Raw genomic sequence first — 18,788 nt, forward strand, 5'->3', positions numbered from 1 at the left:
GAATTTTTGGAAAGATTATTAATCAATCATTTGTCATACATGAATTAAATCCTAACATATAACACATGTAAGTCATCAATATTATGCTGTTAAAATACCAAATTCAGTAAATTTCTATATTTCAAAACAGTAGTTTTTAGAAATATTTATTTTTTAAATTTAAATCATGAATCTTGTATTTTTTATTTCCTTGTAGGTTTCTAGGATTTTACCTGAGAAACAAGGAGAAATTGAGGCTCACATAAAAGACCTTGGACAGCTTGAAGAGCAATTAAATCATCTGCTTCTGTGGCTGTCTCCTATTAGGAGTCAGTTGGAAATTTACAACCAACCAAATCAAACAGGACCATTTGACATTAAGGTAAGGACTTCTTGCACTAAACATTATTTTACAAGAGTGGGAATATCGCTGAAGTAAATCTCTCATTTGTTATCATTATCATTGTTGTTGTTAACTTAAAAGGATGTTCATAACCTACAAATTGAGAGTTATGTTTATTCAGTGGAAATTTTTAGGACTTAAGCCCAGGAGGCAGCATCTCGAGTAACCCTGAGAGAACTGCTCTAAGGAGGTGAAGGAAAGAGCCAGATTATATAGAAGTTTTGCAACAAAGGGCAGGTAGTCTGCACATCAAAAGATTATTGTCAAAAAAAGGAAAACCAGATATTGCAAGTTAAGAAATTTAGCACCTTTCTATGTATGGGAAGATGCAAGAGTTTGGGCACACTGAAATCATTCCTTTGCTAAGCACCTCAGCTCTCTGGGGCCAGTATCCTGTATTTTCATATCCTGAGTTTCCTCAGGACTCATTATAGGGAGTGGATTCTAGATGACAGGTATTCTTTTCATTCTTGAATGTAGTAAGAGCTCACTGGCTCACTTTGGAGGACAGTAGTTGCTGGTGACTGTGACATGCTTGTTTATTGATATGGCAGGAAATATTCCATTTCTCATTTTTACAATGCTGTTGTTGCTGTTCAGTTGCTCAGTTCTGTCCAACTCTTTGTGACCCCATGGACTGCAGTACTCCAGGCTTCCCTGTCCTTCAGTATCTCCCAGAGTTTGCTGAAACTCATGTCTAATAAGGCGGTGGTGCCATCCAACCATCTTATTCTCTGTCGTCCCCTTGTCCTCCTCCCCTCAATCTTTCCCAGCAACAGGGTCTTTTCCAGTGAGTCAGCTCTTCGCATCAAGTGGCCAAAGTATTGGAGTTTCAGCTTCAGCATCAGTCCTTCCAATGAATATTCAGGGTTGATTTCCTTTAGGATTGACTGATGTGATCTCCTTGCTGTCCAAGGGACTCTCAAGAGTCTTCTTCAGCTAGTGAAAGCATATTTTATATACATATATAAAGCATATATATGCTTTATATATATGAGATATATAAACTATATATATAATGTTAATTATAATAATAATATTATTAGTATTACTTGACTAGCATTTTTAGTTTTTTCTTCTGGCATTTACTAGCAATAATGTTTCATTAAACTCATATCACTAGAATGTCTTCATCATGTTTATTATTATAATCCACTTTCCATCCCTACTTTAATTGTACTTAACATGTGTGTAGACTGCTTATCTAAAACTGAAGTCATTTTGAAGACAAAGTGCCTACAAAATAAGTATCAGCCCATTAGTAGACATTATAAAACCCTCTCAGACTTCTGCCAACTACATCCTCTTGTATTCAAGACATAACAAATTATATATCATTCTATATATGTGGTTTCATGCCATGCCTGTTTTCTTGAACACCTTCAACTTACTCCTAGTAGAGTGAAAAACACTTTTAGAATTGCTTATAAACCTCTGTATCTATCTCTTACAGCCTTTGTACATTGATTGGCACTTAAATTTTAGAGACCTGAGTATCTCATCACATTCTTCTTTGAATGCAGAGGGTGTCTACTTACTTATCTCCCTTGTCCCATTCATTTCTGAACACCCTTATCCCAGGACTCAGTGCATGGTGGTAACTTGTTAGCATTTTAAAATCAGTGAATAAAAATATTAATGAGGTACCCAGAATGGTAATGAGATGGTCTAAGAAAGCTTAGGGATCCAGACAAACACACCACTGTCTCCTCCTTTCCATGCCCCTGTACACACTGATTGTTCTTTCTTTTCTCCCTTCCCAAGAGCCCATTTCAAGGATTTGTCCCAAATATAATTCCTTGTTTTTGGATCTCCTATGGGCCAACAACATTAAGTACTCAATCACATAAACCAATTCACTTCAAAGCACAATCCATAAATCAGTGTAATGATGGGCATTTTCAGACTAAATAAGTTAAATAATATCTTTGAGTCAATTACTTCATTGACTCAAATTATTCAGTGTATTTACTTTCCAGGATTATAATAGCCTCATGTTTTTATCTCTGTTCAGTTGGTCTTTCAGTAGGAGATAAGGATAAAAGCAAGTATGAGGATCTTTCAGAGAGATATAATGAACATTTAGGAAGGATGGAACATTTAGGAATGAGGAAAGGAGAGAGATATTGAAAGGTTTGCCACAACTAAAATGAGTTATATTGGGTTGGCCAAAACCCAAACAAACCTTTGTGTCAACCCGATATTTGCAAAATGCACTACATTACTTTTACCTTACTTTTTCCTGACATGTTTACATCTCCCATTCTGATAGCTACCCCCAAGAGCAGATGGTATTGTAAGTCACAGGTAGATATCATTTCATCCATGCAAAACCCAGGCTGCTCAACCGGTGGCATGGTCTTGGGTTCAGTTTGACAGTTATATTCAAGTCACAATAGGCTTGATCCAGAACAAATTTAGGTAGATTTAAGAAGGTATACTGGAGAAGGAAATGGCAACCCACCCCAGTACTCTTGCCTGGAAAATCCCATGGACGGAGGAGCCTGGCAGGCTGCAGTCTGTGGAGTCGCTAAGAGTCAGACACGACTAAGAGACTTCACTTGCACTTTTCACATTCATGCATTGGAGAAGGAAATGACAACCCACTCCAGTGTTCTTGTCTGGAAGAATCCCAGGGATGAGGGAGCCTGGTGGGCTGCCGTCTCTGGGGTCGCACAGAGTCAGACACTACTGAAGTGACTTAGCAGCAGCAGCAGCAGTAAGAAGGTATACAGGGCAAAGTACCAGCATAGCCAGTACAATGATGACACAGTGGAGGTCTTGACACCAGGGTGTGGCTTCTGATGAACCTGTCACCCTGAATTTGGGTCATGTGTGGTCAGAGGGATAAGACTGGATGAGTGCAAAGCACACCACATTTTAAGTCATCAGTTCTGGCCTCCTTTCAACTCTTCCACCTAGCTAGCACCTGGTGTCCTGAGAGGTATTTCACTAGCGCCCATTCTCCAGTTCAACTGTATCTCATCAATACTGATTTTTCATTACTCAGTAAATAATCTCAACAAAGAAGAACAGTTAAATAATAACCTCAGCCAGATTCTCAATTATCTTGGATCAAGTTGTCCTTAAATATCTCTTGTTAGTGTGACAAGAGGAAAGGCTATCAACTCTTTGTTCCCAACCAGAAATAGCTTTTTGGAACTCAGAGATAAAAGCACATTCCTTCACTTTTAAATATAATCTGTGCTGAAAATGTGCTTCTTCAGTAGAATGATGAAAAATATATTCAATATGAGCTCTCTACATGGAATATATTTAAGAGGAAAGATAACAAAATCATCTGATACAAATGGATATTGTTGACTCAACCAAAGTAACTTTTATCCCAGTGTGTGTACATCAGAATGGTTCACAAATATGAAAAACTTTCATTGGGTCTTTGTCCATGGCCCATAGGTTCCTGCCAAATGGGCCCCTGCAGTTTAGCATGAAAGCTACTCTCAGCTGTGTTAATCACTTTCCTTTATTAAAGCTCCAAGATACCACTCTCACTGCTGTGTATAGTTTCAGAGAGTCATGATATTTGCCCTCCTGCAGCTCAGTCTAAATCACTGAAGGGAAAGGCAGCTGCTTTTTCCCTGGCATAAAAACTGCTTGGCTTAAGCCCTCTGTGCATATCCTGAGTTTTTCATCTTTGAAGTGTAGATTTCAAAAATATTCCTTTAGACATTTTCTTCTGCTTGTGGATGTATCCCAGGCAGAAAAGATCATAAAATCATATATATGATGACTTGAAAGGTTCTTCCCATAACTCTCAGACCCCTAACTTGTAATCAAGAAATAAAGACCTGTGTGAATAATTTACTAACCAACCTAGTTCTTTATTTCTCTTTGTCTAGCTTCTATCTATATTCACTGTCTAATAAATGATTTATGAAGATTGCATGGAATTCTTCTGTTAAAAGATGTGTGATTTTAATCTGTACAGCTTGCTGTAGCCCTCTGATTAAAGAAATTAAACTTTTTTTCAGTTAAAGAATTAGGGGGAAAATGGACTTGGCTTAACTTCAAACTGCTGGAAACCAAAAAGTTTACAAATAGCTTTGAGGACATGCCCATTTTTTTAATACAGAGAAAGAAAGAACTTTAAAAAATATCTTGGGAATGAGTTAATGCAAAGAAAGTAGACACACAAGCACCCTCTACTTCCTAAATTTAAACAAATTTTCCTTCTCTGGCCATGGTGACTATGGCTACCTCTGAAACAAAGAGCCTAAGGCCTTGCAATCTAGGTCATTTGTTTTCTCTAGTCAAACTCTGAGTACCTGTTAGAAAAATATGCAATATCCTCTGAGAGCCTCAGTTTTGCCTGCTTGGCACTTCATGCTTATTGATGAAATGCAGCTAGCTGTGTAATGAAACCCAAATAAAAAAAGCCTTAAGGGCTCTGTTCTAATACATTGTTTATGCTGGTGTGAAAATTGACTGCACATCGCTTGGTTTGTGCAATTTACTCCCGAAATATTCCTATTCAGGAAATCCTGCAAACAGCAATATTCATCTTGAAAATCACCTCACAGAACCCTTAGCAAGCTGAGAAACATAATCAATGAGATCGTGATGTAGAGGGCGAAAATTAGGTATAATCACAGCCCTTTCCCATCAGTCAGCCTACTAGAAGGCATGAATTTGAATTTTGATTTTCAAATGTACTCTCAATTTAGACATAGAATATGTTGATTTTCGATTTCAGAAATGATAATTGAATGCTAATAACCAGGAACCAGTTAAAATTTCTATAAAGGGTCTTATGCTTTTAATCTTTAATAAATACTTTCAGTAATGACCTGGAGATATACTACTTATTTGACATGAAACTGCCTAACTACTGTTTTCCAAACATTTTATTAAAATAGGAGGTGGGGGAACATATAATTTTATGTTGCCTTACTGACTGAATTATGCACATATTGATGACAGGGAGGGTCCCCTCCTTCCCTCGCCTTCCCCCCCCTTCGAAAATTACTTTCCACCTGTGACCTGTTAAAAAGCATGACAATGTTGTACTGGCTCCTCCTTACCATGTAAGACACTTAGTTGTCTCTAAGGTCAATTTCACACTGAAAAATACCAAAGGACACAACTGTATTGATTGAATGTTAAAGTATCTGAACACCAAAATTCTCTTCATGTGTTCACATTGCTGTTAGTATTATCAAAGAAAAATTGCATAGGACAACTTAACATGCAAGTATGATTTTATTCAAGTCTATTGCAATAGGGGAGAGGGAGTGCACTCAACGCTGTTGAAAGAAAAGGCAAGAAAGATTTTAAGCATTGAGATGAGCTAGGGGAGAAGTACTAGAGGACATTAACTGGGAGGCTGTTTTGTTTTGTTTTGTTTTGTTTTGTTTGATTAGGCTAGTGTTTGCTAGTTGTCACTTATTGAAGGTAAACTACTCTGCTCACACAGAGAATGGGTGTTAGAGTACTATCCTTCTGGATATTTAACCTTGTAAAAGGATGGCTCCAAGATCCTTAGAAAGGATATTCCTGGGTTCTAAAATATTTACATCTCAAAAGGGCAGTAAAGAAATTTACAATAGAAAGGTTTCTAAAGTAAATGTACAAAGGAAAGAGATGCAGTCCTATGATCAGGAAGAAACCGATCTAATTTTTTTTTTCTGTAAATTTTAATTAAGCTAAAGGAGCATGTTACAGCCATCTTTCTCGGTTCCTTTTGTGTTCAAGGAAGCTAGGTTTCTGATTGAATAACTTAGAAAAACTAGTCCATGTCTTTCATTTTAGAAGTATTCTGTTGTTGAAAGACTAGTTGAACTGACTTTGAGACTTGGGTGTAGAGAATATTTGCAGGATAGTGTAAGCAATCAGTGTTTAATGAGGGAGATTTTCATGCAAGTAAGAAGAAGAAAGATTGTCAGAGCAGACTTCAAACCAAGTTCTGAGGCCAGAAGGTAGCCACTTAAGAAAATTCCTAGATGTTGTGCTAGAAGCATTTTTAGATAATGGAGTGAGGATAGCAATGGCCATTTGATATATTTCTTTGTTTGCAGTTTGAATGTTTTTGGTGATGGCACAGACATCAGAGAGGTTTTAGTAAGATTGTCCAGTCATGGTTGTTTCCTGGGGCAAAGAACGAAAGATGTGGGAGTTCTGGTGAACTTCCTGAGTAGCCCATACAGCAGCAGCTCTAGGCATGAAGATTGTCCATACATAATCTACTGTGCTGATGAGTCTTTTGAAGTATATATCAAGTTATTCAGCTTCAGCTCTCAGAGCGTCTTTAGACCCTAGGGGTAAAATTTTAGCTCCAAGAAAATCTAGACTCTCAATAGGGATTTGGACAGTCAGCTTTTAGTCTTCAGTCATGCCAAGACAGGAGAATGGGAGAAACATTGAAAACATTAATTTGGAGAGTGGTGGCCAGACATTAAAGGAAATGAGAATAATTGAAAATCTGGTCATAACTGACAAAATGTGTCAGACAGCGGGATCCAGTACAATCTACAGGTAGATAGCAAAATCATGCACTTTCAAAAGAAAAGTAAAATAGCTAAAAAACATTGAAGATGACCAGAATCTAATTACCCACAAAGGTGTGCTATAGTTTTATATCGAGACATGCTAATTTTCCATATAGCAGCCTCCCATTTGATCAAAGATACTCAGATTATTCTTGTTTACAAAATAAGGCTGGGCTCTTTTATTACATAGATGGAGCAGGAATAATAATTTACCACATAGGCCCTTTAAAGTTTGTTTTGCTGAATATTTTCATAAGGAATTTCAGATTTGACTTTTTTAAAGTTTCATAGGATTAAGAAGCCAAACCAAGAATTTGACATCAGATTTTACCTGCCATGCCTATAGATTTGGGTCAATTCTTCTATTTTCGAAGTCCTTAAAATATCCCAAGGTCTCTTTAGCCTGTCAGGGAGTGACATTCCTCATTCATCTAGAAGACTGGATGTCCTGTAAGCCAGGTACTAGGCCAGATTTTCCAAGAGGGCTTTGTAAGTATTGGCTCCATAAAATAAACTGTGGTTTTCTAAAACTGTCAGGTCATATCTGATTCTATGTACATCATTTTTAAATATGACATTCCAGTCAATGTCTTGGTTATATAATCAGTTTTGTCAATTATGTCCTGTTACAAGAAGGACAGATTCTTATTAAACCTATGCAAATAAATATATTGCCATGAATGTAAGAATACTTGATAAGTTTCTGAGTTCTGGAGGAATCAGGCAGGGAGAAAAGATAAATGTTTCATTTCTTTTCACAGAAATGTAATCTACTAAATTGCTATGAGTTATAGATAGCTTAAGGAAAAAAGAAAAAAGGAATTCTTTATGTTAAGAAAATGGAACATTAAAGCATCAACCATATTTCCAAAAAAAAAAAAAAAAAAAGAAAGAAAAAAGCCCTAATCAAATCATCCTTAATCAATTCATTCAGTTCTATGTAATTGATTCTTGTTTTACTTGCTCTCGGGTTAGCAGTTTCCTAAAACCCATTAGCTTCTCCACTCAAGTTCTGGAATTCCTGACTCAGTCCAGTGGTATGGGTCACAAAGTTATTTAAGCAAGGCTATCAGAAGTCTGTGTCCTAGCGTACCTGGCATAGTCCTTCCCAAGAGTTTTGGAGACAGTCGCTTTTTCTTGAAGATAAGCATTCTGGCCTGAAACTGACAGGAAACACTTTCAGAGAAGACTCAGAATAAAACAACAGATATCTGTAAATGACAAAAGACTTCAAATAATCATGGTTAAAGACCTGATGAAAGTTCATTTGACAAGGAAATTTTGTGATTTCTGTGGTACACACCATTTTAATGTAATAACTGAAATTATGACTGATAACATGCTGCCATTGTCTAATATTAGGCAGAGCAGTACCAGGATATATAATGAACAGGGAGCATTAACAAATTTCTAGGAAGTTCATATAAGTACTGAAATATTTAGGCTAATAACATTTGACCCATACAAATACAACCTAAGGAATTATCTCTTCTTATTTGATGATATGCTACATGCAACACAATGTACCACATAAACCTAATTATTTTTAATCTCTTTATTTTTAGGTTAGAGAATAAATCCTTTGAGATTTTCAAAGCAGCTTAAGATCACAATTTATTTAGGATTTGATTTGTGAAGGCAAAACATTAAAGGTTGTCAAAAATGTGAAAAGTTTTGAATACACGGAGAACCAGGATCATAGGACACTAAAACAATGCTTGACTATTTATTTAACCAAAGTGACAGTAAAAGATTTCAAAAATAAACATGATTGTAAGAGGCTTTAGCTCTTTCAAAAGTGAGATACTTCAATTCTCTTAATCACAGACATGATAAAATCAATATAAAGTACCAGAAACTACTCTAAGACACAGAATCATTATGGCCTAGGTGGATTGCTCAAAAAGTAAAGAAAGACTTTTTATAAGCTCTTATTATACTGATGCTGAAGCTGAAACTCCAGTACTTTGGCCACCTGATGCAAAGGACAGACTCACTGGAAAAGACCCCAATGCTGGGAAAGATTGAAGGCAGGAGGAGAAGGGGATGACAGAGGATGAGATGGTTGGATGGCATCACTGTCTCAATGGACATGAGTTTGAGTAAATTCCAGGAGTTGGTGATGGACAGGGAGGCCTGGCGTGCTGCAGTCCATGAGGTTGCAAAGAGTTGGACACGACTGAGTGACTGAACTGAAGCTCTTATTAAGAACAGACAAATAATCTAAGAAAACTTTGTCATTTTAATAAAGAGAAATTAAATTCTAGTTTTTTATTAGTATATTGTTGGTACTAAAATAATTTTTTGTTTGTTTGTTTAAAAACATATCCATCCAATCATTGCCACCTTTGACCACATGACATAAAATTCCTTTTCTACAAACCGTTTACAGCTTTCCATGTCTATTCACATTTTGTCCTACACTTCCCCTCTTCCTTCTGGAACAGTCATTTTACCTTAGGACAGCATCATTCCCTTCTTGCTTAACAAAAACACATGCAATATACCTGGCATGTGTTGCATACAAAGTTGTTTATCTTTGACATCATTGTTTCTAGATATTATATATTTATATATATATATATATAATATATTATATAGGTTTTAGTCATTGGTAAATTTTATTTTACAAAGAAAACTAGAAAGCAGATAAATTTGAACTGTCACATACTAGCATTTTGTTGCAGACTAGCAAAGCTTATGAAAATAAATTGAGGTTACCTGCTCAATAGGAGAGCTAAAACTTCCCACCAGTAACTGTGGGAGGAGACGTTTAAGATTTTCTTTGGACCTAATATGTAATCTTGTGGAAGTTGTGGACTAAAACTTCAGCGACTGACTGAAGTTATGACATGGGGCTATCTGGGGGTCTCCAAAGCCCATCTGAGTATATAAAATATCCAGTTTGTTTCTAAAGAAACTATTCAGCTTCAGGTGATTAATTTGGGGGTTCCTAAGTCCCTTGTGAGCCCCCTGTAGAGGCAGGGAATATATAGTTTAAACGACTCTAGGGAGTTGAGAGAATGGAGTGGGAAAGGAAAAGCCTGGCACAAATGGACAGAGGGATGGACAGCTCAAGGGAGTCAAAAAGAGGATACAAGGCAGTAGAAGGAGAACAGAGTAGTGAAGATGTTGGGAACAGAGAGATCTTAGAAGAGCCAGTTCAAGGAGATCATAAGTTTCTCAAAGAGGTCAACTGAAAATTCCAAATTATCTTTAGTAAAATCATGCCAACAAGGAGAGAAGCAGACAGCTCCATAGCAGTAGTCTTCAGAGTAGGAGACTCAGAAGACAGAATTTTTCCTGGAGAAGGGAAAAACCAGAGTAATGGCAACAAGGAAAGACAATTCAAATGAGATCTCTCCAGAGAAAGAGTACTCTAAATATCAAAGAACTGAAGCTCAACCGAATGAGATCTCATTGAGAATTTTCCAGGTTCTAAACCAGTGGTAGCTTTCAAACAAGTAAGCCTGGGACTCTAACCCAGCCTTAAGAGTATACTCAGAATCTAAAGACTCAAAATCTGTTCTTGCCGTGCTTCCAAAGATTGTCATCTGCAGCACTGGATTTTGAGACAGACTCATCAATGGATCTTCAGTCAATCATTCAGGAGTGTGGAATTCTCCAGGTAAGAGTAATGAAGTGGCTAACCATTCCCTTCTCCAGGGCATCTTCCTGACCCAGGGATGGAATTCTGGTCTTCTGCACTGCAAGAGAGCCATCAGGAAAGCCCCTTTAGAGATTAATGTCTAGTTCATCCTGGGTTAGGAAGATCCCTTTGAGAAGGAACTGACAACCCACTCTAGTACTCTTGCCTGGAGAATCCCATGGACAGAGGAGCCTAGTGGGCTATAGTCCATGGGGTCAGAAAGAGTCAGACACAACTGAACCACTAACACACACACATAGTTCATTATTTGGAGTAAGATAATTCACTTACAAATAGTTAATCCTTTAGATAGATGTATACCAGCTCAGGTTAAATTGAATAAGATATCTGATTTAGTTTCTTTTTATTTTTTAAGGGGTAATGTTGGGAAGGTGAGGAACAGCGAAGAGGACACTGACCCCTTAGCCTAGCAATCCTCCAATCCTCTTTCTTAGTAAAAAGTTTCAGTGTTTTCTATTAGTTAGGAAAGTATTTCTATAGAATATGTCTTGAAAAATAATGAGTGGAACTTATTTGACAAAAACACAAGATATTCTCAGTCACCATGCAACTAGACAATTTTTCTGGATTTTTTTTTTTTTAAACCCTGAGTTTAGGTTGACTCTGGGGAAGAGTATAATTCTGGCTCTGATAAAACCTGAAAAGATTGCTGGAGTTTGTGGGTACCATATTTGAATGAAATTAGGCATCAGCTTTTCTCTTTGAACTCTGGACTATCAGAATTCTTCCTCTTACTTTCCATCCCTTCTACTCAATTCCAAAATCCATTGCTGAGCTGAAAGAGCTTGATAATGGGAAGAAAAACAGAAGACCCAAGTTCAAATCCCATCTCAGACACTTACTGACATTATGCCATTGTCTCACTCATTTACCCTTCTTAACCTGACTTTCCTCTTCATTGAAAGTGAAAACCAAGCCAATTTCCCTGGGGCACTATTGGATTAAGGTAACACTGAGGTGGGAATACATTTTTCTAAGGCAATAGAAAAAGGCGGTGAATAGGACCTTCCTTTTGTAGCTGGAATGTTGATAAGAGCTCTTAAAAAGAGAAATCAAGCTTGCAAAATACCCCCTCTTTCAAAAGAAAGCAGCAAGTTGCCACTAGAAAACCACTCCAGAAAGCTTTCAGGTAGTCATGAGAGTTTCATCATTCACCAAACCAGATTGCCCACAGAAGTAGAAGATTCTAAACTTGGGAAGAATTTCTTGAATTGAGAATTTCTGGAACAGAGAAGTCAAATAGGACTAACAATTTGTTGGTCAAGAAGAAATAGGTGTGGCTTTTACGGTTCTCTTCCTTATGAGGGCAGGGAGGAGGTCAAACGCTCCCTGCCAAGACAAGGAAGAGAACTCCAAATGAACCTCTATTACAGTGGTATTCAGACCATTCTGCTTATAAAATTTAAAAAATATGAATAGTTTGGAAAACTAAGTATCTGCTAGCACATTTTAAAGTTAACATCCATTTCCTTCCTTCAGTCCAGTTCAGTCACTCAATCATGTCCGACTCTTTGTGACCCCATGAACTGCAGCACGCGAGGCCTCCCTGTCCATCACCAACTCCTGGGGTTCACCCAAACTCATGTGCATCGAGTCGATGATGCCATCCAGCCATCTCACCCTCTGTCATCCCCTTCTCCTCCTGCCCCCAATCCCTCCCAGCATCAGAGTCTTTTCCAGGGAGTCAACTCTTCGCATCAGGTGGCCAAAGTATTGGAGTTTAAGCCTCAGCATCAGTCCTTCCAAAGATCACCCAGGACTAGTCTCCTTTAGGATGAACTGTTTGGATCTCCTTGCAGTCCAAGGGACTCGCAAGAGTCTTCTCCGGCACCACAGTTCAAAAGCATCAATTCTTCAGCGCTCAGCTTTCTTCACAGTCCAACTCTCACATCCATACATGACCACTGGAAAAACCATAGCCTTGACTAGATGGACCTTTGTTGGCAAATACTATCTCTGCTTTTTAATATGCTATCTAGGTTGGTCATAACTTTCCTTCCTTGGCATATTGTAAATATTGACATTTTAAAAGTGTTCCATTATTCTTTAGAATATATCCAGTGGAATCCAAATATCATAGGAATAGGATATATACTATTACCCACTTTTAAAAAAATACAAAAAACAAGCACATTTTTAATAATTAGAAGTTCCATATCATTCCTCTTTCTTTTTTAAATCATATTTCCATTTCACTTCCCCAAATAACATGCAAAGAGCTGTATCCTAATGTAATATATGTTTATGCTATAAAGTCTTTTATTAACCACTCTTTCATGCTTCTATATGACAAATACACACTATGGTTTCAAATTCAGTGTTTAAAACAATTTTATGTGACTGTAAGTTGCTAAGTATTTTTTTAAAATCCTTTAGATTGAGTTATATCTACAACCATTAATAATAAGTAAACCTAGCAATAACTAAATTGCCTAAATATATGCAACTTTTGATGAGCGATTATTATACATACCCAACAGATTTTTGGAAATGACTCTATGAATGAAATGGCTGAGTAAATGCATGATGGTACCTTGATTAAAACAGGATTTCAATCATTAATATTTTGAATTGTGTTCTGATTTGGCACAAATATGTCTTAGGTAAAATACACCATTGAGATACATCAGAAAAGGTATGCTTTTATTTTGTAAAGTTGGAGCACTATTATTAACTCCAAAGTAGGAATGATAATTGATGTAATGTATGTACCACAGGAACAAGCCTAGGCAAATCCCTTGTAGAAGCTAAGAACTTGAAAACTGCTTCCATGAATGCCATCTATGCCCACATATCTCTAGGAAATGCTTTGTATACCTCCAGGGGCATATGCCAGTCTGAAGAGTGCCACTCTAGGAGAAATTGAAATTTCTAGGAGAAATTCTATGAGAAGGGAACAAGGGCAACTCAGTCCCTGGCTGGATACTTGTTAAACTCTCAAAACACTACCAAGTTTATCTTACCACAGTCCATGCCTTTAACCACAGCAGTGTTCCTTACTCCAGCAATACTTGGATCACACTGTTGATTCATGCTGAATTTACTAATGTCGAAAATCACTAATTCTTTTTCACATATGCTGCTTCTAGTTGACTTGTCTTCCATCTTGCCCTTGTGTCATCTACCTTTTTAACAGTTAGATGCAGGTCCATGAGTACCTTCCCTGGCCCTACTCAAGCTTATCCACCTCAGTCCCTGACACTTAGGTTTGGTGCCTCCCATTACTGATCAAATCATGACCAAAGCAGAGAAGACACAAGAAACTCATTGCCATGGAGAGGCAGCCTCTGTATCTATTCTGTGTCTGTTTCTGGTTCATCTCTGGTAATTTCAGTTTCTCCATTTTTAGTGACAATATCTCCATCTAATTATGACCTCCTCTGCCTAGGTTCCCATTGTTCTGCCCTCTTACTACCCTACTCCTTCATTCATTTCTCCAACAAAGAAAATCTGTTCTTGACTCCAAACTGCTTAAAGCTTTAATAAATGTGTTAAGCCATTAATCCAGTTGAAGTAGAGATGGGGAGGTAATCTTCAGGTTCTGGTTCTATCATACATTGCATTGCAATCTCTTAGGTCCTTTTCAACTTCAGGCTTGATATGTCTGCCTTCTACAACTTCATCTACATTGTGAAAACAAAGTTCTCCACTAGATCAAATTCTAAGGCAGAGCTCTTCAGCATATCAATAGAAACTTCCATTTTGACATCAAATTAAGCCATTCATTTCCTTTGATTGTTCAGTTAGTTATCAAAGTCTAATTGCTTTATTGCCTACTCAGTTCATAGTGTTCCATTTTGTCTACAAATGGTAATCTGGAGATTTCATCAAAAATATTGCTGATGTGCACATGAACTTTATTTTGCATATCCCTGATCAACCTCTCTAAGCAAAGGAATACATGAGACTAAACTAATGAAATCTTCATTCAGCTAACAAATCATTTATTGATTAACTACAGTGTCCTCCTGTGTTAAGGTGACCCTCATTCTCAATTTGCTTAGAGATGAGTTGATATATAAATATACTTCATTGTACTAAATGCAGTCAGTGAAGAAGCATTCACACTGTAATGTAGGGAGTACAGTTATAAGATGTTGTGATAGCCCAGAAGAGTGACACCTAACGTAATTGGGGTATTATTTAGAGCACAGCTCTTCCATGTGGTCCCTTGACGAACAGCATCACCAAGAAGCTAGTTAGAAATGGAACTCCTTGGGCCTCTCCATAGACCTCTTGAATAAAAATAGGTGGGAGTGAATATCAAGAAACTATTTTAACAAGCCCTCCAAAAATGCTTTCACCTACTAAAGTTTGGGAAGCTATGCTCCAAAGACAATCTCCTGGGAGATATAATATCTGAACTGAATCTTTAAAAGATGAGTGGGAATTGATAAAGTGAAATGTGTGTGAGGAAAAGGAAAAGGGTTTCAGAGAGAAAAGGCAACAAGAACCAAGATATGAAAGTGATTAATGGTATGGAGTATGGGAAGAAAAAGAAATACAATGATATTAATGTGTAAGCCCAGATGTGTATTTCACTTTAAGGAGCTTAGACAGTATCTCTGAGAGATGTGGGAACTTTTAAAGAGAGGTGGCTGGCAAACGCTCAAATTTGAGGAGTGTCACCAAAAAAGGAAAGCAGTCAGGAGATGAGTGTGGTAGTTGAGGAGTAACATGGCCCTGGATGAGGACTTTGGTAGTAGGGGCAAACAGAAGATAATATAAAGGAGTTGTATTGACATATGTACATATATAAAACAGGTGACTAATGAGAACCTACTGTATAGCTCAGGGAACTACTCAGCGCTCTGAGATGACCTAAATGGAAGGGAAATCCAAAAACAAGGCTACATTTTTACATATAGCCGATTCACTTTGCTATACAGCAGAAACTAACACAACATTGTAAAGCAACTATACTCCAATTAAAAAAAAAAAACAAAACTGTATTTCACATTGTTAATGGTGACCCAGTGATAAGCCATGAAATCAGCTTGATAAATAAGCTATTGTGTAGCACAATAAGAGGATTCCCAGGTGGCTCTAGTGGCAAAGAACCCGGAAATATAATCCCATTTTTGTGTTTATTACATGTGGTATGGGTATTTTATAAAACTATTGTTTTCATTTAAATTTCATTTCGTTTCTGTTTCTGATTTTAAGAGAATCTACATATCTGCATGGTCCTTTTACACAAAATGACTTAGTACTCCAGCAGTAAGCTCATACTGGGTCATTTATTCTAAGATTGAACACGAATTCATCCTTTAAGACAAACTTCAAAAGTGAGAGTTGTTTTCTTTATTGAAAAAAATAATACTTTCTTGTGGAAAAAAATGCAAATCCTCCCTTGTATCTCCATCTCTCAGCCACTCAGTTTCGCTCCCTTCAGCTACTGAAGTTATCAGTTCCTTCAGTAGCACTCCAAGGAGAAGGTGTGAGTGTATGAGTGTTTGTGTACATATTCTTTCTTTTTCCTGTCTTCTTAAAAAGAAATAGTCAATAGAATACTATAAACACTTTCTGCCATGTTTTTTCCCACTTAATGATCAAAACAATTATTTTCCATATTAGCACAAGAATGGTCTCATTTTTGCAGTTGTGTACTATTGTATTCTAAGGATGTACCATAACCCATTTGACCAACATTCAGGCTAATGAACATTTAGTTGATTTTCAAGTTTTATTCCTGCTACAGTAATACAATGTATAACTTTAAGCTCATGTCATTTTTCACATAGCAAGGATCCCTATAGGATAAATTCTTAGAAGTAAAATGACAGGGTCAAAATGACATCTGTTATTTTAGTGAATATGGCCAAAGAGCCCTTCATACAATATTCCCATCAGTAATATGAAGGAGTTTGTTCCCAGACATCTTTGCCAACTCATTTTGTCATCAACCTTTTTATTTTTGCTAAGCAAGAAAAAATGTCATCTCATTGTCATTCGAATTTGCATTCTTCTTTTGAGAGAGGATGAAATTTTTTGAATCACAAAATGTTTCTGAGTCATTTGTATTTCCTTTTCTGTACACTGTTACACATTTCCACTTCTTTTCTATTAGGTTATTGGTCTTTTTCTTATTACAACAAATACTGTTTACAACTGTATTTATAAAGAGAACATGCTTTTTTAACAGGGATTTTAATGAATGTTCCTTATGACAAATAGATTCTAGTCTGAAGGTTATAACCTGAAAATATTAGAACAAACCTTTGAATTGCATAGAAATAGTCTTTGCCCTTTTGAGCAAACAGTCCCACACAGAAACTCAACGTGATGACAATTTATAGAATAAGTGCAGATTTAATTTTCTCAAAAAATTTGGAACTGGCATGTAAATATTTGCCTTCTCTATCAGTCTAACTGTATGTAATGGCTATGACAGAGTTTGTCCTTTTAAAGCACCTATGTCAACTGATTCCCATTCTTTGAAAATGTTTCATTAACTGAAGAAGGCTTGTAGCTTTATTCAGTGTTGCATTTTCTAACCAAGTCTTAAATAACTATGTAGAAGCTTAAAATTTTATTCCCACACCTATTTTTCCTTTAGGAAATAAAAAACGTGCTTTCCCAAACTTCCAGAGATCTCATCATGGTTTCCTGTTTGACTTGCTAGTTTCATTAGTGTCCTGAGATGTAATTTATCTAGATCAAGAGAGTTAATTCTGAGCAGCTGGGAACTTTCTAATCTCTTTACCCATCTTGGGCTCCTCTCTCTGCTATGTGTTTTATTCTTCGCACTCAGAATATCACTGCTGCTGACATACGGAAACAAACCCAATCAAAATAAAAAGGTTCCCACTTCTATTTTCCATCTACCAGTAGTTTACCATCTTTTCCAAAAGCAGACCTATCCTTTCCTTGATCATTCTATTGCTCCAAGTAGACCTGTAAACGTCATTTTGTCACCCTAAACCATTTCTATACTTTGTTAAAATCATGTTGTTACTGCACTACAGTTTAATTTTTTTTTCTTACTTACCAGTCTTCTACTCTCTGTTAAGAGCAAGTTTACATAATGACACATTGGAGTAGGTTATGTGAGAACATTTGAAGCAATGTTAGTGTTATTTTTTTAATTTCTCTCAAAAGAAAGCTCTGCTCTGTGTACGGATGCCATCCATTTCTGAGTATGTGTGAAGGAGAAATGTGGGAAGATTTCCAATAGTTTTCAAACAATTTATCTTTAAGTGAATGAATGAACCACCTGGTTTACTGACTATATTGCCCAGGAGATGGGCTTGATTGGCAGGCAGAATACAAGGTAGAAACAATGGACCTTAAATGAGGAAGGTTTTGAACTTGCAAGTTACCACCCTTGGTGGCAGTAAGCATTTATAGAAAATAACAGACTGGGATTTCACATCCCTTCAGAAATGCGGTGCACTTGCCTTTTGCAATACTCAAAAAGTCCCATTTTTCTAATCATAACTTCAAAAAAAAATACAACTACCTTTCTTACTTGTCTGTCTCAAAAACCTGTGTCTGTGAAGCTGTTTATTTGCAAAGCTGTATCCCTAAAAGATAAATGTTATATCCATAAGTATGAAAATGGATTGAAATTCCAGGCTTAACACTTACCCATTCCCAATTCTAGTATACACCATGTAGAGCCATGTTTCTCAAACTTTAATGTAGTTGGAGTAACCTGAGGATATTTTTCAGATGCACTTCCCTGGTGTTATTGATGCCACTGGTCCGGGAACTACACTTTGAAAAACATTGTGATGGATTCTTTTTTAAAATTATGTATTTATAATTTATTTATTTGGGGTGGTGTGCATTTTCATTGCGGCACGTGGTCTTTCTCTGGGTGGGGCAAGCGGGAGCTCCTCTCTAGTTGTGGTATGCGAGCTTCTTATTGCGTTGGCTTCTCTTGTGGAGCACAGGCTGTCAGGCAAGTGGGCTTCAGCAGTTGCGGCATGCAGGCTCAGTAGTTGTGGTGCACAGGCTTAGTCTGCGCCATGTGGAATCTTTTTGGACCAGGGATCAAACCCATGTCCCCTGCATTGGCACCAGGGAAGTCCATGTGATGGATTCTTAAGTAGGCAAATAGTCATAAGTATAATAAATACACGGGAGAAGTCATATAGATAGGTCTTGGGGTCAAATATTGACTCACACAAATGCAACTTCTTTATTTATTCCTCACTTATCTGTGTAAGCTTCCTCCATGCTGGATAGTGAGAAAAAAAGATCTCACTCTGAAACCAATTTACCA

At 37.0% G+C, this 18,788-nt stretch overlaps 1 protein-coding gene across 1 annotated transcript in view; it reads left to right on the forward strand.

The window, feature by feature from the left end:
* The window catches only part of DMD (dystrophin), a 1,795,368-nt gene that overhangs the window by 1,002,311 nt on the left and 774,269 nt on the right, over positions 1 to 18,788 (forward strand). Inside the window, exon 43 of the mRNA XM_068961890.1 lies at positions 197 to 361. Within this exon, the coding sequence (XP_068817991.1) occupies positions 197 to 361 (165 nt within the window). The remainder of the gene's footprint in view (positions 1 to 196; positions 362 to 18,788) is intronic.

Source organism: Capricornis sumatraensis, chromosome X (assembly GCF_032405125.1).
Source record: "Capricornis sumatraensis isolate serow.1 chromosome X, serow.2, whole genome shotgun sequence".
Classification (NCBI taxonomy): Eukaryota; Metazoa; Chordata; class Mammalia; order Artiodactyla; family Bovidae; genus Capricornis; species Capricornis sumatraensis.